This window comes from Solanum stenotomum, chromosome 9, assembly GCF_019186545.1.
Source record: "Solanum stenotomum isolate F172 chromosome 9, ASM1918654v1, whole genome shotgun sequence".
Taxonomy (NCBI): Eukaryota; Viridiplantae; Streptophyta; class Magnoliopsida; order Solanales; family Solanaceae; genus Solanum; species Solanum stenotomum.
The window spans coordinates 9,929,642-9,954,760 of NC_064290.1; the positions used below are offsets into that span (position 1 = coordinate 9,929,642).

General features: G+C 34.9%; 4 protein-coding genes across 7 annotated transcripts; 2 read left to right on the forward strand and 2 right to left on the reverse strand.

Annotated features, from left to right (window-relative positions):
* Positions 1–447: 447 nt before the first annotated feature.
* On the reverse strand, positions 448–2,163 carry LOC125875994 (uncharacterized). The gene has a single exon (XM_049557085.1). It carries the CDS (start codon positions 2,058–2,060, stop codon positions 528–530), a length of 1,533 nt encoding a protein of 510 aa, XP_049413042.1. The 5' UTR covers positions 2,061–2,163; the 3' UTR covers positions 448–527.
* A 1,056-nt stretch (positions 2,164–3,219) lies between these two features.
* LOC125876718 (SEC12-like protein 2) lies at positions 3,220–11,113 on the forward strand. The gene is made up of 10 exons (XM_049557945.1): positions 3,220–3,578; positions 4,759–4,853; positions 5,233–5,380; positions 7,252–7,343; positions 7,439–7,535; positions 7,903–7,978; positions 8,081–8,201; positions 10,084–10,200; positions 10,286–10,353; positions 10,770–11,113. The coding sequence occupies exons 1-10, from the start codon at positions 3,324–3,326 to the stop codon at positions 10,874–10,876; spliced, it is 1,176 nt and encodes a 391-aa protein (XP_049413902.1). The 5' UTR covers positions 3,220–3,323; the 3' UTR covers positions 10,877–11,113.
* A 437-nt stretch (positions 11,114–11,550) lies between these two features.
* LOC125877153 (WRKY transcription factor 1-like) lies at positions 11,551–17,205 on the forward strand. Of its 3 annotated transcripts, none has more exons than XM_049558489.1 (5): positions 11,551–11,801; positions 15,000–15,701; positions 15,776–15,950; positions 16,044–16,205; positions 16,860–17,205. In XM_049558489.1, the coding sequence occupies exons 2-5, from the start codon at positions 15,005–15,007 to the stop codon at positions 17,095–17,097; spliced, it is 1,272 nt and encodes a 423-aa protein (XP_049414446.1). In that variant the 5' UTR covers positions 11,551–11,801; positions 15,000–15,004; the 3' UTR covers positions 17,098–17,205. The 3 variants fall into 3 exon arrangements, with proteins under 3 accessions (XP_049414446.1, XP_049414448.1, XP_049414447.1); XM_049558491.1 differs by having other exon boundaries at positions 15,000–15,695; XM_049558490.1 differs by lacking the exon at positions 11,551–11,801 and having other exon boundaries at positions 14,777–15,701.
* A 1,300-nt stretch (positions 17,206–18,505) lies between these two features.
* Positions 18,506–22,117, reverse strand: LOC125875990 (scarecrow-like transcription factor PAT1). 2 transcript variants are annotated; one of them, XM_049557079.1, is made up of 2 exons: positions 21,975–22,117; positions 18,506–20,515 (listed from the first exon to the last, which is right to left on the reverse strand). In XM_049557079.1, exon 2 carries the CDS (start codon positions 20,288–20,290, stop codon positions 18,653–18,655), a length of 1,638 nt encoding a protein of 545 aa, XP_049413036.1. In that variant the 5' UTR covers positions 20,291–20,515; positions 21,975–22,117; the 3' UTR covers positions 18,506–18,652. The 2 variants fall into 2 exon arrangements, with proteins under 2 accessions (XP_049413036.1, XP_049413037.1); XM_049557080.1 differs by lacking the exon at positions 21,975–22,117 and adding an exon at positions 21,540–21,839.
* Between the last annotated feature and the right edge of the window lie 3,002 nt (positions 22,118–25,119).

Consider the following 25,119-nt stretch of genomic DNA (forward strand, 5'->3'; position numbering starts at 1 on the left):
AAAAAAAAAAAACCCCAAAAGGTTACATAACTGGTGAGCAAATGAAATATGAATTTTGCCAATTGGGTACACAGTGCTAATTGGTCTCCTTTACAACTAACAAAAACATGGAGAAACAGCAAAACAAGTTAAGCTACAAAAGAATCAAAACAACGAATATTTAATATTTAAAAAGAATACTCATCAGCTTGCTACACAGGAATTGTTTATTGCTTTCAAATGGTGTTCAAATGGATAAGCAGCTTTCCCATAAGGGAACAACTCAGCTTACTTGAGAAAACTAAAGTTCTATCAGTTCGTAAAGTGATAAATAACGAGTTTGATAAGCAATACAGGAAAAAGGAATGACGCATAATCATAACTAGCAAATTCAAGATTTCCACATTTTACAGACATCAACAGATGCAAAGACAACATTTAGTAAAGTTAAGGTAAAAGAGACAAAGATTGAGTACGGTTAACATGTTATTACCAATATATTTTTTTGATAAGGAACAGGTAATTACCAATACAATGCTATAAGACAATTACCAAGGAGGATTAGATCCTTCTCTTACAGATGGTGACCTGGAATCTAGACTACCTTCTCTTCCTAACCTTGACAAACTCCTGCCAATTTTAGGAGTACTCAGTCCAGGACTTGCACCACGGTAACTTGCTCGGAGAGATTCATCTAAAGAGTGAGACGACTTGGCAATTGCCTTTCGCATAAACTTCTGTGCAGCAGGTGAAAGAGTACGTGCAGCTGGACTAGCACTCCCTCCTCTAACTGGTGAAGGTAATGGTGGTTTCTGAAACATCTTTGACCTCTCCCTCAATTTACGAGCAGCTTCACGAGATAAAGAATGAGCCTTTGTATCTCTGGAGGGTGGCATTGGGATCTTATACTGAGGGCCTTCACCATTTCCACCAATATCAATGGGTGTGTCCTCCTGCTCCAGCCGCAAAGGTGTTCCTTCAATTTCTCCCCACGTTATAAACGGTGATCCATCCACACCAGGCGCGGGTGAAGGAGTACTGACAAAACTATATCCATTCTCAGCCTTCTTTCCTGACTCAACAAAGAACTGATTCGGGGTCTTCCGCAGGTCATCCAAATCATACTTCTTTGTCTTATCACCTCTATCAAGAAAAGGAACTGGAGTTGCCCCAGGAACAGGTGTATAAAGCACAGCCACTGTCTCATCCTCTTTCGGCTGTGATTCCATCATCTTACCATGAAACCTTGTATTCACCTTACTAACTTCTTTCGTCAATCCCTTAAGCCTCTCTGCTCTTTCTTCTTCAGTCAAGGCTACCTCCCCATTATCCGCCGGATGATACATCAGCAAATTCTTAGCAGCGTATTTCCACCCTTCCAATGTAGCCACTGGCTGATCTGATGTCCCATATCCATCAGTAACTACCTTCGCCCTCTTAGAATCCTCAATCAACTTCATCTCCTCATCCTTCTCACCTTCCAACAAATACCCATATTTCTCCTTCCTTTTCCTGTTCACTTTCTCAATAAGCTTTGAAAAACTCTCATTATCCTCACTTGTATACCTCCTAAAAAACTCATCTAAACTCAAAGACCCATCCACCTCACCACCACCTCCCTCAGCATTATTCCCAACACTAGACCAATTATTACCATTAACTACACTAGGAGTGGGAGTTTTATAAGGATCATCAAACGGAGTAGTCGAATTTCGAAAGAAAGTCGAACCAGGGGTTCGTAATTTACCTTCAGTGCTCGATCCAACAGCTCTACCTCCCCTTCGTTCGATAATTTTCAACTGAGCATCACGAATTTGAACCGGATCGCCTGTGCGAATCGCTTCAAGCCAATCAAGACGATCGCGAAGCTTGGGGATATCTGGGAAGAAATCACGCTCGATTATTTTCTCTATAGCGGCCACATATGTATCCTCATCGAGTACTTTCGACCGGCGTTTATTGGTTGGTACTGTAGAAGAATTACTGTTGTGGAGGGTTGAATTAGGGTTTTGCTCGGCCAACGACGGCGAAGGAGACGGCGTTGATAGGTGGCGCGGGGAGTGTCCCGGCGATAACAACATGGTTGATGAAGAACGAAAATTTGTGTATAGAAAGTAGAATGAGAAAAAAGACGAAGAAGAATGTAATATATGTAGAGCGGCGGTGACCCAATTGCGAAGGGACAAGGAAAGCCAGATTTGACCTCTAATTTGTTGAACGCGTTCTCTTTTTCCACTTTTGGGAATATTTTTCACAAAAAATAAATTATGTGGATTTCTAAATTACGAAATAAGTATCGTATTAATTTTATACATAAGTCTTATTTGTTACCAAATATGAATAAGAATTATGCTAAGTATTAAAAATAAAAGGATTAATTATGGGTAAATTTATGTATTATTTTATAGAAATATAAGTTATACAAGGATTAGTTATTCATGTATTCGCTATGGAGGTTTCTAAATTGTTGTCATATTAATTTTATATATGAATAACTTATTTTCTATCTACCTATCAAATGCCGTATAATTTATATGAAAATTAATGCATTGATAACTTGTTTCTTATCCAATTATCAAACGTCCCCTTGGTGTACTTACGAGTCATTTTCTAGATGGTTAGAGTTATCTTCATGACTTATACATGTATTAATTATGTTGATTTCTAAATTTTAAATTGAATACTGTATTAATTTTATAAATGAATAATCTACCTCCTAATCAGCTATCAAACATAGTATTACTTATGCAGATTTTAATATAGAAAATTTTACACAAATATCATAGTGTTAAGAGATTACATCATAGTTCTGCTCTTTTTCAAATTACAAAAATTCCTTAAATTTGGTGGAATTCGGATACATCTCAAAACTAACATCGCATACTCATTTTAGATACATCCCTCAATGTCCCGATACATCACGTCTAGATCTTGAATACATCACTCAACGTTTTGATACATCTAGTAAAGTGATGTATCTGATCGATCATCGCATAAAGTGATGTATTTGAAATAGGAGAGAGTAGAGATTTTTGTAATTTTTTCAAATGGTAGAAAATTTTAGAGAATATAATAAAATAAGTGGTATATTTAGGTAATTTTTCCAACGCATAACTCATGTCTAAACCAAACACCCCTTAATTAATTTACATTAATTACACTAACCGGTCTTGACTCGGAAAACCCGATTCTACTCTATTGACCGCTTTTACAACCTCATCGAACCGGTCCCGTTGAAGTATTACAGATATACAGCAAACGTTCTCACCATTTGACTGAAGCAAACCAAAGCCCCTTGGTGCGCATCTCAATTTCTCGATACGCTGAGATAACAGTGACCAAAGATGGCTGATTCTGCCAATTCCAAGAACTATGGAGTCCCAATTTACGGTGCCGGTTGGGTTCCACCGAGCGCTCTCAGATCTGCCGTCGAACCGTCGGCCGATGATGAAAAGGACGACGGAGACAAATCATCGTCCTCGGAAACGGGAAACTATGTTGTCCTTGCCGGAGGCGGTGGGGAAGGGAATAGCGGTATTCGTAACGCTCTCATTGTTGCTCAATTCGATTTTGATTCTAATGTGCTCTCTGATGAACCTGTAAGTCATAAATCTTCATACTTATGATTCGATGTACAGTGATTTTATGCAAATTGAATTGCTCTATATATTATTGTTTGTGCCTATGCTCATCATATACGCAAATGTTGTGTTCTTCCTAGATTCGTCCGTATGATCTTTAAGATTCTAAGGTCTATGAAATTGCAGACTATATGAATTCCTGATGACTTTTAGTTTTCAAGTGATCAAATGACCGAAACTGATGGAAACTAACTTAGCAAAGTATTAATTTTTTTTCTCATTCCTCGGATCCAGGGGACTTTTAAAAATAAGCTCTTTCCGCCTCACAAAAGCTTGGCCAAACAGGCTATAACTTCGCAAAGTAGTAGTTTTTGTTAATTTCTCGGATCCGGGGGACTGATTTACACTACAGAAGTTATGGAATCAATATGTATTACAGTGAACGGGTTTCTTTAACTTTTAAACATGCATCATTATGTAGCTTAATGAGCTATCCCCTCTATTTTATTTGTATTTGTCTTATGATACTATTTCTGTTTGGAAACATTTGAATATGTTCGACACTATTCTATTTCTGTTTAGCTTCCACAAGAATCATAACTTTCAAGAATCTGAAGCAATTAATTTTTTTGAATTTTATACTTTAGTTTGATGATCTTTTGTTCAAACTAACTTTCAATCATTAACTTACTATTTTCTTCTAAGTCAAAATGAATATCTTAAACTTTGTGTGGAGTCAAGCATTGTCATATAAATTGAGTTGGAGGGAGTACATGATAAAACTATTTTGGGCATTATAATAATCTTGTCTTGGGGAAATTCTTGGTGTAGCCTAAATCCTGCTTGCTGAAAGATGAGAAGGGCTCGGATGGGTTGACCACAGACATCAGATTTGCTATTTTTCAGTGCAGCACATTATCTTTGTCAGACCTGGTTCCTTCTGATGCTTATAGATTAACATTTTCAGCTGTTCTTGCCCTAATAAAACTATTCTTTTTACAAGAGCCTTAGCTAAAACTATCAAGTACATCGAAAAGCAACAATATATCAGTGATCTTTATGATTGGTCAAATAACTTTAATTCCATTGCCATGTATGCTCTTCACTTTTGCTTTCCTTGAAACATTAGAAGAGCATGAGAGATTATATTTATTGCCTCCTTGGATCAGATTGACTAAAATTATGTGCTTTGTTGAAGGTGGCTAGGTTAGGAACTGGCGGTGATCTGCCTTATAGGATGGCAGTACATCCAGGTGGAGAAGGTCTTATATGCTCATTGCCAAAAAGCTGCAGGTAAAGTTTGTGCAATGGGATTTACTTTGAAGGCGTAGATTACTATTCATGTTGAGTATCTCTTCATTCTTTTCACCCCTCACTTTGTGACTTGTGAGTGGTGGTATGGGCTGAGGGGAGCATAGAATCACAAAAGCATACTGTTGCTGATAGAACAGTTAGGGGTTTATATAGTTAAGGACTAAAGTGATATCACTTGACATCAACTCTACAACTTTTTGAAATTGTTCATTTTTGTGATTTTTCTCCTCTATCTGGTTAGTTGCTTTAGCAAACTTAGTCCACAGTAGACCACTTGCAGTAATTAAGCTTGGAATTTTTGCCTGTACTTTTGGCGAGTAGTGTGGGTAAGCATCTAATCAATGTGTTACCTGTGTAGATGGTTTGACTGGGATTTTCAGACAACTGAAAATCGTTCATTGGGTCTGCGATCATCTGAGAAAGCACTTGAGCCATTGGAAGATGTTGGACAACAATTAGCGCTAACTTTTAACAATGAAGGTTCTTTACTTGCTGTCGGTGGTGAGGTAGATATCTTCCCTTAAACTATTTCAGGTTGAAAAGGAAGTATGGTTGTTGCTTGCCATTGAACAAAAAATGTTCACTGTGAAGGCACTACTGTTTTGTTCATTGTGTATGAAACATTTAAGAAGGCCAGTTTTGTAAGCTCCGGTTATTCTCATACTTCGGTAAGAGTTGGACAAAGTGTCTTTTTTTTTTTTTTTTGATGACAAGGGAAACCTGCAGCCGCTACCCTCGCACATGGTAAAACCCCCGCTCCTATGCATTAGCTCGCAAACCACATAGGAGAGGTAACCCGCACTAGGCAAGCCCGATGCGACGAGCTCGACCCAGAAAGCTACCCTTGCTTTCGCTGGCAAAGGGTTTCGAACTTGAGACCTCCAACATGAAAGTCCCAAGCCCAAACCATTGGGCCACCCCGAAGGGTGACAAAGTGTTTTTTAAAAACATAACCAGGAAAGTAGGTCTCTGTTTATTTTGCCCTCTAAAATATTCTTGTAAGCTATGGGTTAGATTGTCTTTAAAGGAAAAGGAGGAGGTAGTCTGAGTACAAATTATGGCACCACTAGTTAACATCACTAATTACCAAAAGAAACACTGGTGGTACACATGTTCTCCCTGCATTAAACTGTAAAGGTTGCAGAAAGTGGCTTGATGAGAAAAGGTTGCAGAAAGTGCTTTAAAAAGCTGGGTTGTTTTCCTCCCTGAAATCTTGTTCTGCCCCACAAGTTATAATTAGATGTACAGGAGAAGGGAGTAAACTCAGGATTATAGCCTGCTTCTTTGGCATCACTCTGTAAGCGATAAAAAGGTTTCATCAGTCTTAGTTACGAATATCTTGTATGTTTTGACTCACATTCTGGATCCCTCATTGTTACCTTACCTTTAGAACCCATTTGGCTGTCTCCTTTTCAGATTTTAGTTCTTTATTGTAAGAAAGATGTCTGAAGAACTTTAACTCTTTCAGAAATAATGAACTGCTGAAGGCAATTAGTAGAAAAGTAAAAGAAAAACTTTAAACAAGTTTTTTTTCATTTTAAAAATTTTCTTAGTATCAGTTCATAATACACAGTTTAAGAAGTTTTTCCTTTGATGCTACTAATAAATAAATACCGAAGGGAATAGATTTCTATCAGGAAATATTAATTTCCATGCTAGTCTTTTCCCACTATCCTCTCATTCTAAGCTTGCTGCTTCTTTTCGACTTTTTTGGAGTTTAAAAGAGTCTTTTGGAACTGACAGAAATTGTTAACCATTTTGTGAGTGTGACCAAATTTATACATTATCCTCCATGACCATCTTTTTTTTTTTCCAGTAATGTTTGCTAATGTGTGGATGGACATTTAAGATCAATTTCTTCTGGCTGTAATGTGAGCCTGCATAACAATGACAAACCTTATGCTCTGTGGTTTAGAGCAGTCTATGGCTGCTGCATATAAATGGTAAAGAGTAGGTTAACCAGGAAATCAATCACTCTATCAGCTACGCTGCCAAATACCAAATAGTTTGGGAGGATAATGAGTAAATTTTTTTAAAAATATAATTTACAAAGCAAATATACTATTCTATTTGTTCTGTTGCTCTATATAGTGAAAAAAAGGAAAAATGTTCTAATCCTCTATGCTGAACTTTAGCAACTTGGCTTGGTGTAATTTTAGGCAACGCAGTCATGCTGAGCTGTCTGTCATCCCATCCCCAAAGATTCCTTATGCTTTGTCAACTTTGATTTGGAGAATAGTTATTACATCTAGTTTCAGATTAAGACATGATTGATTTGTTAGATCAGCTTCTGCTACTTTGTTGCTGTCCTTGTATAAAGAGTGAAATATGGAATTTCAAATAAATATCTTGATTATTGAATTTTGGTGCAGTACAGGATGGCAAGTTGACGGTTTTTAAGTGGCCTAGCATGGAAAATATTCTTGATCAGGCTAATGCTCATGCTTCTGTGAAGGATCTAGACTTCAGGTCCATAGCATTGCTCAATTTCAATTTAAGCACTTCAAGCAATATGTTTTATGGTAGAGGGATTTTGACTCAAATGTTTTCGGTTGTATATGCAGCCCTGATGGAAAATTTCTTGCATCTGTTGGAAGCGGCCCTTGCCGGATTTGGGATGTGTCAAAATCAACCTCTGTAGCTTCTTTGACGAAGGAAAATGTAAGAATATCTATGAATGGCTTTTAAATGCTGGAAGATGGTCAGTGTGTTGTGTTCCACTTTTTCCCTACCAAAAGAACGGAAAGAAATGATGTCAAATTTCCGATTTAATTGACACTTAAGAGTTAAGACTACCCAAAAATCAGTGTAGATTCATTTTTAAATGTTTTGTTTCTCCTGTCAATTAGCTTTATATAAACTGGTTCTCTCTTACACGTGGATTCTTATTTTTAATAAGATAAAGAGTAGTTACATCATACATGTGGATTCTTATATATTCCCAATTCAAGGACGTTGTGTGGGCATATACCCCGATCTTTCTCTTTGTTGCTTTAGTTATCTGACAAGAAGCGTCTTTTGTACTCAGGATGAGATTTTTGGCTATTGTAGATTCGCACCAATTAACGATGAGAATCAGGTTCTATACATCACCACAATGCGAGGTTGATATGCTACACTGATAATTTGTCTGAATTACCTTATTTCAGATAGTGCTTCACTTGGCATGTATGAAGAATTAACCCTGTATTCTTGTATTTGCAAAGATCAAGGTGGAAGTATTTCGAAGTGGAGTACTACTACGTGGAGGAGGATAAAATCAAAGCGCGTTGTTCGTGATCCTATTTGTGCCTTCAATATTTCACCCAATGGAAAGCTTCTGGCAATGTAAGACTCTTTGTTGGTTTCTATTCCACGAATATCTATAAACATCATATGTCATTGCACCACTGAACTCTCCATATAGCTGAATGATCTTAAAGTTGGAAAGATTCATATAATGTGCTAAACTTAGTACTTCCCTTCAAAGAGTGTGAGCACTTGCCAACTACAGCAGCTTTTTTTTTTTTAAATAAATAAATAATTTAAGAGGAGAAAAACAACTAGTTGATTTGTTCCAACGGAGATGGTGGAGAGGTTGACACATAGGAGTAGCATACCTGGAGATTCCAGGTTCAAAGCTTAGTTATAACATAAGTGGCTGTAGGCATGTGTTAATAGTTTGTTGTAGTGTATTTTAATAAATACAGTTTAATTAAGGGAATTCACGATTCGGTGAAAATGAACCGAACTGATTAAAAAATAGATATTTTTAGTTTTAGCTTGGTTTGATATTAAAATTTTAAAATTGATACATATTTGGTTAAAGAATCGGTCTTTCTTTTCGTTGTTTAATCTCTCTTTGATCAGTCAATGTGTGATATTCGTAATTCTCATTAGTAATTACCACCATAATGAAATAAAATATTGGCTACTCCTTTTTTATTTCTTCACGAAACGTCAATGGTGTTGGATGCTTTGCACTGCTTGTTGTAATGTGAAATTAATGAGCTTCATACATAAATAAAGTAATTATTTTCATTAGAAAAAAATTAGTAGTTGATAGTGCAAGGTAAAACTACAAGAAAGAGCAACACTTTTTTGGTAAATAAAGTTTTTATCAAGATATGTATTTATGTAAAGATTGAGAAAAAGGACTTGAGAGTTGGACAAACAGCCCATTCACTTTTGCTTAAAAACTCCAAGTTATCCACTTCTGCCCAAAAAAAATAAAAAATCCAAGTTTGTATACTTATCCACATTTACCTAAAACTAGTCTCATCCTTACTTGTGAGCAACTAAAAAAGTAAGTGACTAGTCTTTCAGATTACTACATAGAATTAAAACAAACAATTGATGTTCCTTGTTTTTGACATCAAAATCAGATTAGAACATGTTAGGAAAAGAGCAAAAAATGACCTGGCAGTAAGAAACCCAAGATATTACCATGTGTAAAAGGCTAAAAGCTGACACACAACTGGAACTTGTCATAATTTTAGATTCAGACAGCATGTGTCCTACAAGTAATTTTTTACTGCACAAGACAAAATAGGAAAATACATGTAAAACTGTTTAGAGCAGCTATAGTAACATACATCTAGCAACCAATGAGAACCAAAAGTGCATTCTAAATTACCCAAATATCCTCTTAAATAGGACGACCATAAGCTCCTCTCCTTCCAGCTTTTATAGTAGTAGTAATAATAATATGTGGGTCCACCTGCTAACCTCGGTGAGCAGGTTTACTCGACCACCTGTGCTGTGGGTTGTAAGGGACTGCCTGGACACCAACACGAATAAAAAATAAGTTGCTGATTGACTTCTGATGGAACGTAATATCAAGATGCTTTCTCTTGTATGATTAAGCCTGTATCATTGGAGACGCTCTGAAAGCAACCAAATCTCAAGAGTAAGATATCAGCTTGTTAGCTTGTTGTTCAAGAGACATGATGTATTGTTCTGAGGGACTGTTGAGTCAGTTTCAGTTTCTCCAGCTAATACATTTAATAACAACTTACATTTAGGTTATGTTACTAGTGTCAAAAAAAAAAAAACTATTGTAAATTTTTCAGGGAATTTCCCATAAGTTCATATCATACATTATGATCCGCATGAAACTACCATCATCCTATTGACATCTTATAATGCTGAATAGTAGAAGTAATAATGATGTTCCATAGAATATGTTCTTGGGAACTTAATGCTGCCTGTATTTCATTTTCCTCTGCAGAGGAACAATTGAGGGAGATGTTCTGATAGTGTCTTCCAACAATCTTCAAGTGCAAAATGTGGTAAAAAAGGCTCATCTTGGTCTTGTAACAACATTGAAGTTCTCAGAAGATTCAAGGTCCTAAAATGTTTTCATGCTCCTGTTAGTAACTGTAAAAGCCTGCAGTCAAACACAAACAATTCTAATCTTTTTCTTTCTTCAGGTCTTTGCTTTCTGCCTCCTTGGATTCAAGAGTGAGAGTGACAATTATAAAGGAAGAGAAGAAAAGTGGTGAGTATTTAATTTGCATATCTAACATTAGGAACATGATTGTAGAGAGTAGCTAGTTTATGTGTGGTGATTGTTAGCAGGTAGCCAGCTGAGTCCCGAAAATGAGCCTAACGTTAGTGGTTTGTAAGATTCTGCTGTTAATCCTGATTAGTTTAGTTTTAACTTAAATCATCATGATATTACCAATGACATGAACTAGTAGGAAACAACTGCAAGAAGTTGTCTTTGTTAGCATTTCAATTGAATAAAGTTTGGTACCTGAATTAATCTGGATCATTTTCTCCAACTGGCTGATAGCGATTGTACTGGAAACAGATCTCCTTCTAGTCTTGCCATCAAGTGCTATTCTTTGTGCAAATGCCAAATCGACTATTGTTATTGTAATTTTGTCATTAAACATATTGTTTACATTGCAGGTCTGAGCTTGTGGATCGTTATACTCGTTCTTTTGATTGCAATTGCTGTATATTATGCTGCAAGCAACGGGATTCTTCCATTGGAGTTAAACTCTATATTAAAATGACGAGCTTTACCCCCCAAAGTATTCTTATAGGTGAAACGGTATCTGAAACATTTTTGAAGGCTGTCTCTGGAACAGTAGGCTTGGATTCGAGATTAATTAAAAAACATCTGGTGTTTTTAACGTGCTTAAACTGTTAGACACAGAGAGTTTATATACCTATTTGTCCTCCATTATATTCTCACTGTACAAAACAAGTTGTGTAGGTTTATTTTTTTCAATTTGCAACCCTTTTCTGAAGATTTATATAACTTAAAATTCTCTTTTACCTTCAGATCATATAAGAAGGGAAGTCAAATTGACAATATTTAGTTGAAAGCGAAAGAGTATTTGAAGCTGAAATTAAAAAAGAGTTCAGTGTTAATCGATAAACTTTAAAATTGAACTGTACTTCTGCTCTACAAAATAAATATGCAGTTTACGTATAATTTAGCTTTCCGCACCCCAATATGCAGCTTACGTATAATTTAGCCTTTTTGCATCCCACTCGTGAAACTACAAATGTATTGAGTAAAAAAAAAGAGAAGTCAACAACAACAAAAAAATACCTGAGTGCTGACAAATGCCACTGTCAATAGGCCATATGTCTATTGGTTAGCAGTAGCAAAGTCCAACATAGGAATTAGATTCCCCTTTCAATAAATCACTATCTTTTCCAAATCTAATCTTTTTAGGTTCCTCCATTGATTCTCTCACACCTCCAAAACAGAAAAAGAGCTCATCAAAATTCTTCTTCTATAATTTTTTTGTTAATTAATCCCAAAAAAGGTTGAAGTAGTTGCCTTTCAAACACACATACTCACACAGTAGTGATACAGAGCTAAGAAAAGAGTAGTAGTTGGCCCAAGTCAATTTTGCTGAATCAGTTCTGATTGAGTTTTTCAGCTCCTCAAAAAAGGAGCAAGATTGGAACTTTGTGTACAACAAGGTGAGAATTTCTCTTCTCAATTCATAGAGCTTTCTCTTCTTTTTTGACCTTTTTTTCCCTTCCTGTTTTTGTTTATACTCTTTTCCTGCTAAGTTTACTTAATGAATTTTAGGGCTTATGCTGTTGTTAATTCATTTTCTTTAACCATTTTTGGCGGTTTGTGAAAATTGGAGGGTCTTGAGAAATTGTTGAGTTGATTTTTCGGGTGATCACACAACTAATAGTTATTACCTCGAGAAGTGGCTTTCTTTGTTGGAAAAAATGTGACTTTCTGTGACAATAACTATTAGTTGAGTGATCGTATGAGAAATCAATGTGATGTTGTTCACTTTTTATGTTTATTTTATCTTTGATTCTGAACTTTAATTAGATACTATTCAGAACTGATTAGTTAACTATTCAGCATCTAATTAGGAATAGAAGAATCATAATTGGTAATATCCTCCTACTTTGGATGTGTCAATATTCGATCAAGTTAAGTCACACAGCTTATCAAACACGCCTCAATCCAAACTAGTTGGGGTTGTTCTATCGCCGTCAATTTGGTGATTCATGATAAACAACAACATACTCAATGTAATCTCACAAGTGGAGTCTAGGAAGATAATATTCTCCTACTTTTGTGGTGATTGATGATAATTACTGTTGTGAACCAAAGTAACTACATAAGGGCCTTTGGGCTGGAAGTGGTGAATGAGACTGGTCCATTTAAGATTATTGGGCTGATCAAAATGTTGGAGAGTTTTATTTGGGATCCAGGCCCAACTATCAATTGGTTAAATAGGTCTTCGAGTTAAAACAAAAGGGTTATGTGAATTATGATTATGCTTAGGCAAGACTATGCTTCTCATCCCTAATTCTCTCTTAGTTCCCTCATCCCATCTCTTTATAGCTACTGTTATTGCTCATCTTTTTCATAGTGTAATTGCTCATTTTCATTTGAATCAAAGCTTGTTAGTTTGTTCTCTCTATTGTTTGTTGTTGAGTTGAGAAAATCACTACATCCATTTTACCGTTTGATTCAAATGAAAATGAGCAATTACACTATGAAAAAGACGAACAATAACAGTAGCTATAAAGAGATGGGATGAGGGAACTAAGAGAGAATTAGGGATGAGAAGCATAGTCTTGCCTAAGCATAATCATAATTCACATAACCCTTTTGTTTTAACTCGAAGACCTATTTAACCAATTGATAGTTGGGCCTGGATCCCAAATAAAACTCTCCAACATTTTGATCAGCCCAATAATCTTAAATGGACCAGTCTCATTCACCACTTCCAGCCCAAAGGCCCTTATGTAGTTAGTTTGGTTCACAACAATTACCACAAAATTCTAAATCAGTGTTGGATTGTAAAGTGTTTTTGTTATTTTGGAGAATCATACATATAATTAGTTTGATGCTCTACTCATATCTTTTGATTGTAATACATTGAGTGAATAGGAAAAAAAAATGTACATAGCTCTTCGAATTGAAGTACTTGCCAATAATTCTACCACTTGTAGTGCCAATAATTCTACCACTTCTACAAGGAGTAGCCTTCTTAGCGGTAGCTGAAGCCTGAATGTGAAGTAATGAATTTTGTGCAACGTTGAGAGGGTCTTGATATAGTGGGATTGTTTACAACCTCTAGCAGATGGTTTGAAATTGATTCTAAAAGAATTTATTTCACCAAGTAGTGTCTTTGACATCCTTGACTCAGGCATCCCTTTCAGGTGCAGCTGACGTATTCAGAAGGACTAAACGTACTGATGAAAGGGAAAACTTAGGAAAGAATAGGTAAATGATAAGATAAGTCCTGAATAAGAGGCGAAATAGGATTAGAGGAAGGTGCCAGTTTTTAAATAAGTAAATCAGATCGAAAATAAAAATCAAAACTGAATTTGCATTGTTGGTAACTTTTGTTGGTTGAAAGTGAAGGAGCTGTGGGATGGAAATACAGAAAAGACATGGTTATCGGTGAGTTTTCCGATCTGTAAACATGCAAGTGTTATGCGTTTAGGGGTCTCTTTGGAGGTTGAGTCTTTTTCTTCTGACGAGTGATGAGGTTTGATTTAGGGAACAAAGGGGGAGGGATCTACGGTTGCCGCTGGTGGTGGTGGACTAGTGGTGATTCAGGTAAAGGCTAGTGACTGGAAATGCTGATTTTAGCGCTGTGATGGACCGCGGTGGTGCCAAAAAATAAAGAGAAAGAAGAAGAGAACAGTTAGCTGATTTTTAATGAAAGCAGAGTGTTGATAATTGTTACTTGTTTATCATGAAAACCTTTCGACCAAATTTTTTTTGATTGAATGAATTGCCTCCTAATCGAGTTAGTTTAATCACATTTGCTTCATGTTTTTGTTTGAACTATTTCATGGTTGTTATAGAGATTTCTACTGGGAATATTGTCTTGGTATAGGACCTTCACAGTGGTGATTCTAACAAATCAGCAATGAGTTCTGCTGGATACAAAGAATTAGTGTATCCATAATTGTCAAATTGATAAATGACTAAGTTTTTCGAGGGATTTTAGCGAACAAGTGATGATAGCTGAACTATCTCTCAGTAATGACCTGATAGATGAAGGTATAATACATAAATAAAACTAAAATGGGATGATTGAGGTAGAGTACCACGAGAATGCTATACAATATGAAGATACTTAATAAAGAGAAAGGAAAGTTTATGGTATAGTTGTGAGACCAACAATGTTACAGGGGAAAGTGAATAGAGGCCTAACATAAAAGTATGTATGTTAAAATGGATGTATGCTCCCGATGGAGGCAAAGCGCAATGTGAGTTATCTGCCCAAGTCTTGGTGGATAAAGTTGTCCGGTACCCTGTGCTGGTGAAAATCGGGGATAATGGTCCAGCCCTCTACCCTTCTCCACTTAATACCCGGCTTAGTTAGCATGGTGCAGGGGTCGAACCTCTGACCTAAATCAGAAGTTCCTCAACCTTTGCCACTTAAACTAAGTCCTGGGCGCAGAATAATAAATCTGTCTTTGTATGCTATTAATATCTATATGTCATTGGTTCATCGTGCTCTAAAAAAATTGATATTCTATATGTTCTAAATAGACAGGGCCGACTCACTTGTGTGCTACATTTTTGGGATTAGCGGATCTATATGTTGTATATGCCGATATACTTGTACTTCACTCCCATCCTAAATGTCGTACTTTGTTGTTTTTACTTCAAATACTTCTGTTCAGGTTGAATGGGTGTATCTAAGGATGATGTGTCACAATCCAATCAAGAAGATAGTTCCCTTTCTTCTAATGTACCTGAGAAAGATACAGAAAATGTGCATCAGAAAAAGGGTCCTGAGAGTGAGGGTGGTGCATCAGAATCTAGTCGAGTTTCTGTACTTCCAAAGAAGGAACCATACATAATATCTTGTAAATCAGATTCTCCTGTTAAAGACGGAAACATTTCCCTAGTACCTGGAAAGGCTTCAGATTCTTCACAACAAATACAAAGTCAGAAGATGGAAGAAATTGTATCTCAACCTCAACAAGAACAAGTAACTTCTTCACCAATGGCTGAGAATGCTTTGTGTAAGTTACGATCTAGGCGGAACCCTGATACGAGTGTCCAGGATCTGCCATCTGATAAAGGAGTCACACCCTTCAGTGAACCTGAAAAACCATCTGAAGATGGATATAACTGGCGAAAATATGGTCAGAAACTTATTAGAGGAAATGAGTTCACTCGGAGTTATTACAAGTGCACGCGCATTAATTGTCTAGCAAAAAAACAAGTGGAGAGATCACAGGATGGACATATAACCAATATTCACTATATAGCAAAGCATGAACATCGAAAACCTCTAAATAGTCCCCAAATCTCCCCTGAGCTTGTAGTGCCTTCTGAAATGAGACGACCAGACATGCCAACGGAAACACCACGTGAAGGTACTCAAGATTGGCCAGGTCAATTACTTTGTTTGGTCTAGATAAGTATAAATTTTAATTAGTGACGTAATTAGCTGAAGGTGAGAAATCTACTGTGCTTGGTGAAGCATGTCAATCTATCAAACCATCGGAGAGCCTGATTTCAGTGGCTGTTGTATCAGCTGGTGGTAGTGCACAAGATACAGTCCTGAAGCCACATAAATCAGGAGATGAGGGTGATAATAATGGTGGTCGGAACTCAAAGAGACGGTATGTGAAAGTCAAAATCTACTTTATTTGTCCTCAGTGTTCAGATCTACACACTATCTTATAGTTGATCATTGTGCAACTGTTCTGCAACAGGAAGAAAGAAGTACCTACAAGTGATGACATGACTCCACCTATGAAGTCTCCTAGTGAACTACGACACATCGTTCAAACTAGCAGTGAAGTGGATATAGTCAATGATGGTTACCGATGGCGCAAATATGGGCAAAAATTTGTGAAAGGAAATCCAAATCCTAGGTAAATATTTCCTTTTCTTAAAAACATGTTTGTGAACTTTTGCCCCTTGCAAAATAGATTTTCCTCATCACCTCTTAACCTTGAGTTCTTTTCTTGTAATGATTGTTTACAAAGTATTTATATTCTTCCACTGTGGCCCATGAAAGGAATGAAAGCAATCGAATTTGATGTATCCGAACAATTGCTGTCTTCATATCATACTGAATATCCACCATTCCTTTTTAAGTTGTCCCAAAGTAGTCTGAAGAATGGAATAGGTTTTGCACGAGTCACGTTCACTCTTCTTGATACAACTTCTAAACATACTTCTTTTTAGAAAGAAGTTAAAATACTAAATCCTCCTATATGGTCTTACGATCATATCTTGCGATGTAATCTATAAATGAAATATTAGACCTTTTAATCAGATTAAAAGAACAATAACTAAAGAGCTTGCAGTGTAGTTTTATATATAGAAGCTGATATGATCAGTTTCTGTTTCACTGCTCCCAGATTCTATTTGTCCAATATGCATGTTTGTATCATTCTTTTTGTCTTTGATAATGTGCAGTTCAACTTTCTGTATTCTTTTGTCGTTCTCTTTCCTTCCACCCCCGCTCCCTGATACTGGTGCTCTCCGTCTCTCTCTATAAATTCAGCTTCTTTTATCCGCAGGAGTTACTACCGATGCTCGAGTGTTGGTTGCCCTGCAAAGAAGCATGTGGAGAGGTCATCCCATAATCCAAAATCAGTGATTACAGCATATGAAGGGCAGCATGACCATGACATCCCACCTTCCAGAACTGTTATGCAAAATACAGCAGAGGCTGATTCTAATACAACAAGAATAAGTGGAGAGTCCACATCTGAATCAGGTGAAAACAAACATGTTGTCCATATTGGTGCAAATTGAGAGCATAATGCCAAACAATCAAACTCAATACAAATTTAGATAATGTTACATCATCAAGTCATCTAATCTTATCTTTTTCTTATTTGTTGTAATTGGTCAATTATTCTCACACTGCAGGAGAGAAAAGAAAGGATAAAAATAGAAACAGCTGATTTAACCTCATAATTGGTGTGGATTCCTAAAGTTAATGTATAAATTGTGTTGTCAATAAATATAAGAGAGCTCAGATCTGATCATGTATGTATCTAATTTGTTGGCAGTTGATCTGACTAATTTTGTCTCCTTCAACTAGTTTTTATTTTTGATACATAAATAAGGTGCTTATTTATATGGGGTTTGGTAAAGATAAGTGTATCATTCCATACTCTTACCTTATGCTAGGTAGAGTTTATTTCCGATAAGACCCTCTGCTCGAGAAAACATAAAACAGGTTTGAGACCACAAGATTAAATAACATTTTGATTATTCTACATAGGGGTGTACAAGCCAAACCGTAAAGTCAAATCGAACCGATGAACCAAATCAAACCGAAAAAAAAAAGATTTGTGGTTTGGTTTGGTTGGTTTGGCGGTTGAAAAAAAAACTCGACCACTCTTGGTTTGATTTGGTATTAAAAGAAAAAAAAGTCTATATATATATATATATATTTATTTTATTTATAGATAAAAAATATTATTTATAATCTACTTTGTTAATATATTTTTAGTTAGTTTATAGTTTTCAATGTTTATATATTTTATTTCAAATTTGGGCTTGTAAAATTTGTAAATATTTTATTTTGTATTAAGATCCGAAGTTACAATTATATTGTTATAGTTTTTCAAATTTGAAGTTAACAATTTACTTTGTAAATATTTTGTTTTGTATTCAGTTTGCCTGTAGCCTTTAATCTTATTAATTTAAAAAATATTTTGTACTCAAGTGAATTTTACGGTTTTTTCTAAAATTTCTATTCATTTAACATTTTTTAAGTTTAGCTTATCACACAGGTAGGTAACTGAAAACATATTTGATCTCTTTTTCAAAAACCGTATAATTATAAGAAACCGAAAGAACTGACTAATGCCAAAATCGAAAAAACCGACTTTATGTGGTTTGATTTGGCTTTTAGATTTAGTAAATCGACATAATTGGTTTAAATTTTTTTCAATGAAAAACCAAACCAAACTGACCTATGTAAACCCAACATATCTTTAGTTTGATAACACAAAATTTAAGATTCTTCTGTACTTTCTTAAAAACCAGAAAGAAAGTTGTACTGGTAACCAAATGTTGTCTGGCCTCTCTATTACATGACATTGACAACATAAAAAACCAGTAATAAGATTATTGGCTTATAAGATCATCAAAACCTATATCTATATCTTCCTTTGCATATCAATTGTAATATGGCAAATGTAAAAGTGGATTCCAAGAAATAAACTTTTACTTTGATTGATCAAGTGATACACTTGACAGGGAACCTGTTTTCTTACTATTAGCACTTTAGCTGTTACAAAGATAGGAGAGAAAAAAAAAAGGACCAAAGAGAAAAGTTCTATGAAAGAACCATTTGTTATTTCCAGGCACAAGAAGCAACCAAATCTCTGTTCATCCAACCAAGGTAAAGAGCACCATCTCTTTCTTCAAGCCTATACTTATCAGAGTAGCTCTCTAGCAATGTCTTGATCGTTGCGTTCACCAATGAACTCAATGGGTATGGGTTAAAACCAGCCATTCTAAACCGCGACTTCCACTTACCAAGAAGTTCATGTCGTTCTACCCTTTCAATCCCTTCACAGGCTATGATGTTAACAACGTCCCTCGCCAAACAATGCTGCTCAACGTTGATGCGTTCCTTGTGTCCCCTTGGAAGAGTCATATCGATTGATTCAAACATGGCTGAATAATAATCCAAGGTTTCAAGAAATCGAGGAAAGAAAGCAGCAGTGTTTGTATTAGATTCTTGCTCAACAAGGGTAACCACCTTGGGGTTGAGGTTTTTGACCATCCGTAATAGTCTATCCCGATGATTTTCAGTGCTCACACTTTCATCTGGCATGTGATGTAATGTGAAAGCAAAATTCACTGCCAGTGCTTCTCCAGATTGAATTCCAAGGTTTTTTAGCTGAACATCAGAACCCGACATGGCAGCAGGATGAAACTCAAAAGGCACCTTGAAAGTCTTAGCGAGTTTGGAAAGCCTCTGCCCCACGATATCAAGGCCTCCTCCACGAGCATATGCTGAGGTGGAATCATCAATGCCTGTTATGCGGATATGTGGGGGTCCTCCAGGACGAGCTGCAAAAGCTTGGATCATAGGTACCCACTGGCTCCCTTGAGCAATTTGAAAATCAATTATATGGACTCTATTTTCGTCTTTCATTGCTTCTGCAATGGCACCATTAGCTGACATGTACCCAAATTTGAAGTAAGGGCAAATCTCATAAAGAACGTGCATATAAGACAACAGCTCAAAACTTGCGGGTTCTTTGCATCTCAAGGATTTGCATATGGAACTTCCTGATGCACCCAACCTTGCAACAAGCCCTTCCAAGATGTATGCTCCCAGTCTCTGAATTGGTTCCCCTGACACTGATACCATTTGACGCAACTCAGATATCAACACTTGTGCAGTTACTAATTCACCATCAGAAACTGCTTTTGCGCAAGCAATAAGCACCTGTTTCAAATCCCGTCTAGGTATGGCCAACATCATTTGCCTCCAGCTATCAATTTCTGAGGAGGCTATACTGCTTGCCAAGGAATTATCATAACTTTCCTGGAAGTCCGCATCAGGTCCCAGCATTACTGTTTCCAATTCCTTTAGCTTGTGCATGAAATCAGTCGCATCATCTGTAATACAAGATCCACTAATGGGGGAGCCATAGTTAGTTGTCTCAGGGGATTGGCGAATATCTGACAGGTACGGCTGAGATTCTTGATTGCAAGTCGTGCTTCCATTTGATGAGAAACTAGCAGTTGATGGTGAGTGGTAAACAGCGTAGCTTCCAGTGGCAGAAGATGCCTCCAGCATGCAATAGCGGTCACGATAAGTCTGAAAGGAGTGATTACCTCCAAGGCTGCCATTAATGTAGCTCAAATGGCTTTCTAAAGTTTGAAACCGAGGCAGACAGTAGGCCTCTGCCTTCTGCACAGGTTCACAGTAAAGAGTATTAGACATGGCTGTTCTTCTGCGCCGTGATGCTTGCATTGAAAAGATTGTTCCTGCCTCGTCAATATATGACCTATGCAGTCCGGTACCTATTTGGTCTGCACGTTTATTGGGCGTCAAGGATTATTCATTTGACAAAGTTTCATGGTTGCAGCGGTAGAGTGATTTTAATCTTCACTGTGAGTGTGAGACCAATCTCAGTAGCTGAGTAGCATTCAGAATTTGTATAGGAAAGGACAATCCCTATCAGCAAGACATGACAACCTACACAATATATGCACCATATTTGTTAAAAGAGAGCAGAAAAAGGAACTAATCGCGCTATTCAAGGTCTACATTACAGTTTATTAACATTTGGTGAGATTACTACAGCAGCTACACATTATGCTCTATCTACTTTAAACCAACCTTAAATTTGGTCACTACTATCTCAGAGCAATTCTACAAAGTAACAAATCACTCAAAGAAAAACCGAAAAATGATGAATGCTTGCAGAATCAATCACACATCAACAAAAAAATATGTAAATCTGCATCATCAACTCTCCTACAACTTCTATAGGTTGTGTTACTTCATCTAATTTATATCAAGCTGCAACAGATGCTGTGAACTCTATATACTACTGTTCAAAGTTTTAAAAAATACATATTTAAACTAAATTTCCATTCATTGCAAGAAAAAGACAAGTGACCAAACTTGTCTAATGGTCAAAACATGGAAAAACTTTAAGTTTGTCCAATCTGTTTACCTTGAAAGCAAAAAACTAGTTACACCAGAAATCCTTTGCAAAGATCCACTAAAATCTCAATTAGCAAAAAGGACAAGGACCTCATATTTCAAAAAAAAAAAGGTAAGAAAGAAAGAAGCCAGTGATCTGAACCAAACAGAATTGAAAGTAAAGAGAGAACTTCTCTTATTAAATAAGGCATTCTAAGAGACAATGTCAGCAATTCAGTTTTAGTTACACAAAATGCATTAATTCCTCAAGAGTAAAAGTTCATTCATGAAAAAGAAACAGAAGAATGAAGCAGAACATGAACCAGATAAAATGGTCCATGTATCTACACCCTTTAGTCAGTTTCTATTAGTTCAATTAAAAACAGAAACTTTCTTGAAATTGAATGCAAGCGTTTCATTCAGCTGCCATAAATTCCAAAACAACAGAATATAAACAAACTCTTTGCCATTCTTGATTGAACCCCACTTTCAAAAAGAGCTTCATTTTCTCAAGAATCCACAATATTTAGAAGAAAAAAAGGGCAAAAAAATCTAAGTATAAAAATCCTACCTTTGGCAGATCTGTCAAAGAAGCATTCACAGGGAACTAAGCTAACTTTTGACCATAAATTTTCGAATCAATTTGAGCCAATTTTAAAAATCTGATCTTTAAATATTTCCAACTTCCTTTCAAACCAGTTTTTGGTGTTTCTAGCACTTCCACTCACAAAACTTCAAATTACAAAATGCATGTCCAACCACAACTTCAAAAACTCAAATTTTCAAGTTTCAACTTCAACCATGGCCAAACAGAACATAAATTTTGGATTTTTCCCAAAAAATCCTCAAACTAAAACAAGAATCTCAGAAAGATTTGAACTTTATCTAATTGAAGAAAAAACAGAACTGGGATAACATAGCAAAAGAAGCTTAGATGCAACAACAAAGAATTTATGAAGAGACCTAAAGTTTTTCATATTTGTGAATCATCAGTTGGCATACCAACCTTAAAACTGAAGAATTCCATATTCTTTTTGTTTTTTTCTTCTTCACAATATCTTGTTTTCTTTATTACAACTCAAAGAAGAGTATATTTATTTATGTAGAAGATAGAGAAAAAGGGGAAGAAGGAGCAGAGGACCCTATGAAGGTAAATTTCTCTGAATTAAGTATTATAAAAAGATTAAGTTAATTATAAAGACCTCATAGTTTAGGATAAACACAAGAATGCCACTATAACTATGCTTTTTGTTATTAATTCATCTAGGGGCAACCATCACTAGGCATGACCAAGTGAAAGTAGTTTATTGGTAAATACTTCTTCATTCTTAATTGAAGGTTTTGGATTTTGAGTCTCTTTAGATATGAAATTACTTTTATTAGGGAGTTTTGTATGATTTAATCATACTTCAATATGGATATTGAATACTGAGTGATTTTTTTTTTTAAAAAAGTAGAGTGACTATTTGATTAATATCTATGAGTCATGGTAGGGTAATGGAACTATTTGACTAATACCTACTTTTCATTCTTGATCAATGTATTGAATTTGAGTGGCTACAAAATAGCCTTTGTTAGGAAGCCTTTTATCCCTAATGTAAGATTTTTCAGTACAAATTTAAATTTAATCGAACTCTAATATGGATACGAAATACTAAGTGAATTTTTTTAAAAAGAAGAGTAGAGTGACTATTTGACTAATACCTATGGATCACGGTGGGTAAATAGGATGAAATCTTAATTTGAGTATTGAGAAAATAATAAGTTATTTTTTTTGTCTTGTGTGGTATAAATTTAAATTAAATGAATCAGTAAATTATGAATATCAAATTAAAAATCTCAATAGTTGGTACTAGTAGATATATAGTAAAAGAATTGCATAATATATTGTATTTATCCACGTGAACATTAGGGTCAAGAGTTATGAAGAGCTTGTTTTATGGTTAAATGCTTTGTGTTCATTAATTTAATATGAAGTGTCTTTCTTACAAATAAATGTTAGACAAATACCTAATAAAAGGTCGATAATTTTAGCACGATTATAGTGTTTAGTTAATAAATGAAATTAATAACATATTTAATATGAAATTTTAACTTTTACTTAAGGATTTTTACTCCAAAGTTGATAGGTAATTAGATGTTATTAAGGGTTGTGGTGAGATAGATAAGATCTCTTTCATCATTAAACAATTTTTTTAATATAGGAAGCGCTCTCCTATAACGATTCTTATGTGATGATGATGCAAATTCAAATTGATCAAGACGCTTAGTAATTAACATCATTTAGTGAAAATAAGATCTAGTAGTAAAGAATGGTCTTCTTTGAATCCATGACATTATTATTCATATTGTGAGGTTTTTATCATAGAATTGTCTTTGTGAGTATAGTAACTCTTTGACATAAATAATCAAATTAGTATAATTCATTATTCAAGTTTAGTTGCAAAGAAAGAACTTAGAAAAAGAGAAGAAATACAGAAGTTGATTTGAAATAATCCTTAAATGGATATGAATATGATTGTAAAAAACTATTTGAGTTCGATGTTTTTATCAATTCAGTAAATATAAGATATGTGTCTTGTGACTTGTATACACATGTTTCATCACTTAATCGTGATTAAGTGATATATATTTTAAATTTTAATTATTTGATTTGATATAAATACTCAAAACAAATAGATATTTTCTGAGTTATTAGTGTATGAATTTTGAATTGACTTGATCAACTCATCCAATCCCCTCAAGACCAAATTATCTTCCATTTTTTTCTTCACAAAAAGACTGCATTCTTGTTCATGGTCAAGAATCAAGACAATATAACAAAATCAGATGTGCGCATTCTACACGTTACACTAATTAAGCTGGAAAAATATATTGCAATTGGTTATAATTTGATGTGACATAGAATTTATCTAATAAAGTAAAGAAGATTTTTTAATTTTGTGGTACTAAATTAACGATATGTCAAATGTATTAAAATGTCATTTAATTGTCTTAAACATGTCATGTGAAAAGTTGAAATTAAAAAGTTGCTAAAAAGATAAAAATAATTATTTTGAACGGATTAAAAAAGAAAGTAGAACAAACAAATTAAAACGAAAAGAATGCATTTTCTTTCTATCCTTTTTGTCTTTCTTTTTAATTGAAATAATTAAAAGGGAATATTATATTGACTTGCATAGACCATCTAACATTTATCGGAATACTTCAGTATTCAGTAACATATATGCTAGAACAATCGAGGTTAATTCATCGTTGATTAGGTCTCAAATTTGAATCCTGAATATAAAAAGAATCCCGTTGAGAGCCCAAAAAAAATGAGCTTGATCAATTGTAATTCATTTATCTTTAACCTTTTTACAAATTTTACTCTTAATTTAAATAACGATTTTTATGATAAACAACAACTAATCCACAAATTCAATTGGGTGCATCTGATATGTAGGTATTTTCTATCTTAGCAAATTTGGTATTGATTCCAATAAAATGTTAAGTTTTCTAAAATTACTTCTTTTCACATGATTGTATATTTAAAAAAGTCATAAATATATCAATTGTAGTATAACACACTTCTATTAAAATGTTAATCTCATACATCATCTTGTTACAACATTCATCATACAATAAATTAACTTTGAACGAAAATGGAAAAAACAAATCAACATATACCACATATTAATTAACATATATAACACACTAACATCATAAAACGTATTTTTATACGAAACAATAAAATATAGATCTCACACACGTGTCAACTAATGAGTAATCATATAGAAACACACTAATACACTATTCATTTAGTAATCATATAGAATGCATATTAAATGTTTGGACATTGTATTTAATTGTGGTATGATTTTTATGTACAAATGTTATGGATTGTGTTTTCACATTTGTCTTAATTTATACACGATTCATTCATTAAGTACACAAAATTCATATAGTTGTTACTAAAAATTGTTCCAAGCACTAAATTTATAACAGTATGGATTTTGTATGAAAACTGAATGAACAGTGTATAAATAATAACCAGTACGCTAAAAACAAAATTATTATGTTTTATATCAAACCAAAACATTAATATAACCAACAATTTTTTTTTTATATATAGTCTTAACAAATGAACATTCATTATTTTTGCACAGGAT

What these genes read in the sequence shown, in the direction of transcription:
- LOC125875990 (XM_049557079.1), bottom strand. Translation starts at nt 20,290, where the DNA reads ATGCAAGCATCACGGCGCAGAAGAACAGCCATGTCTAATACTCTTTAC.
- LOC125875994 (XM_049557085.1), bottom strand. Translation starts at nt 2,060, where the DNA reads ATGTTGTTATCGCCGGGACACTCCCCGCGCCACCTATCAACGCCGTCT.
- LOC125877153 (XM_049558489.1), top strand. Translation starts at nt 15,005, where the DNA reads ATGGGTGTATCTAAGGATGATGTGTCACAATCCAATCAAGAAGATAGT. An exon ending in AACGGAAACACCACGTGAAG is followed by an intron (nt 15,702 to 15,775) that starts GTACTCAAGATT and finishes TGACGTAATTAG; the next exon opens with CTGAAGGTGAGAAATCTACT. An exon ending in AAAGGAAATCCAAATCCTAG is followed by an intron (nt 16,206 to 16,859) that starts GTAAATATTTCC and finishes TTTTATCCGCAG; the next exon opens with GAGTTACTACCGATGCTCGA.
- LOC125876718 (XM_049557945.1), top strand. Translation starts at nt 3,324, where the DNA reads ATGGCTGATTCTGCCAATTCCAAGAACTATGGAGTCCCAATTTACGGT. An exon ending in ATGTGCTCTCTGATGAACCT is followed by an intron (nt 3,579 to 4,758) that starts GTAAGTCATAAA and finishes GCTTTGTTGAAG; the next exon opens with GTGGCTAGGTTAGGAACTGG. An exon ending in AAAGGAAGAGAAGAAAAGTG is followed by an intron (nt 10,354 to 10,769) that starts GTGAGTATTTAA and finishes TTTACATTGCAG; the next exon opens with GTCTGAGCTTGTGGATCGTT.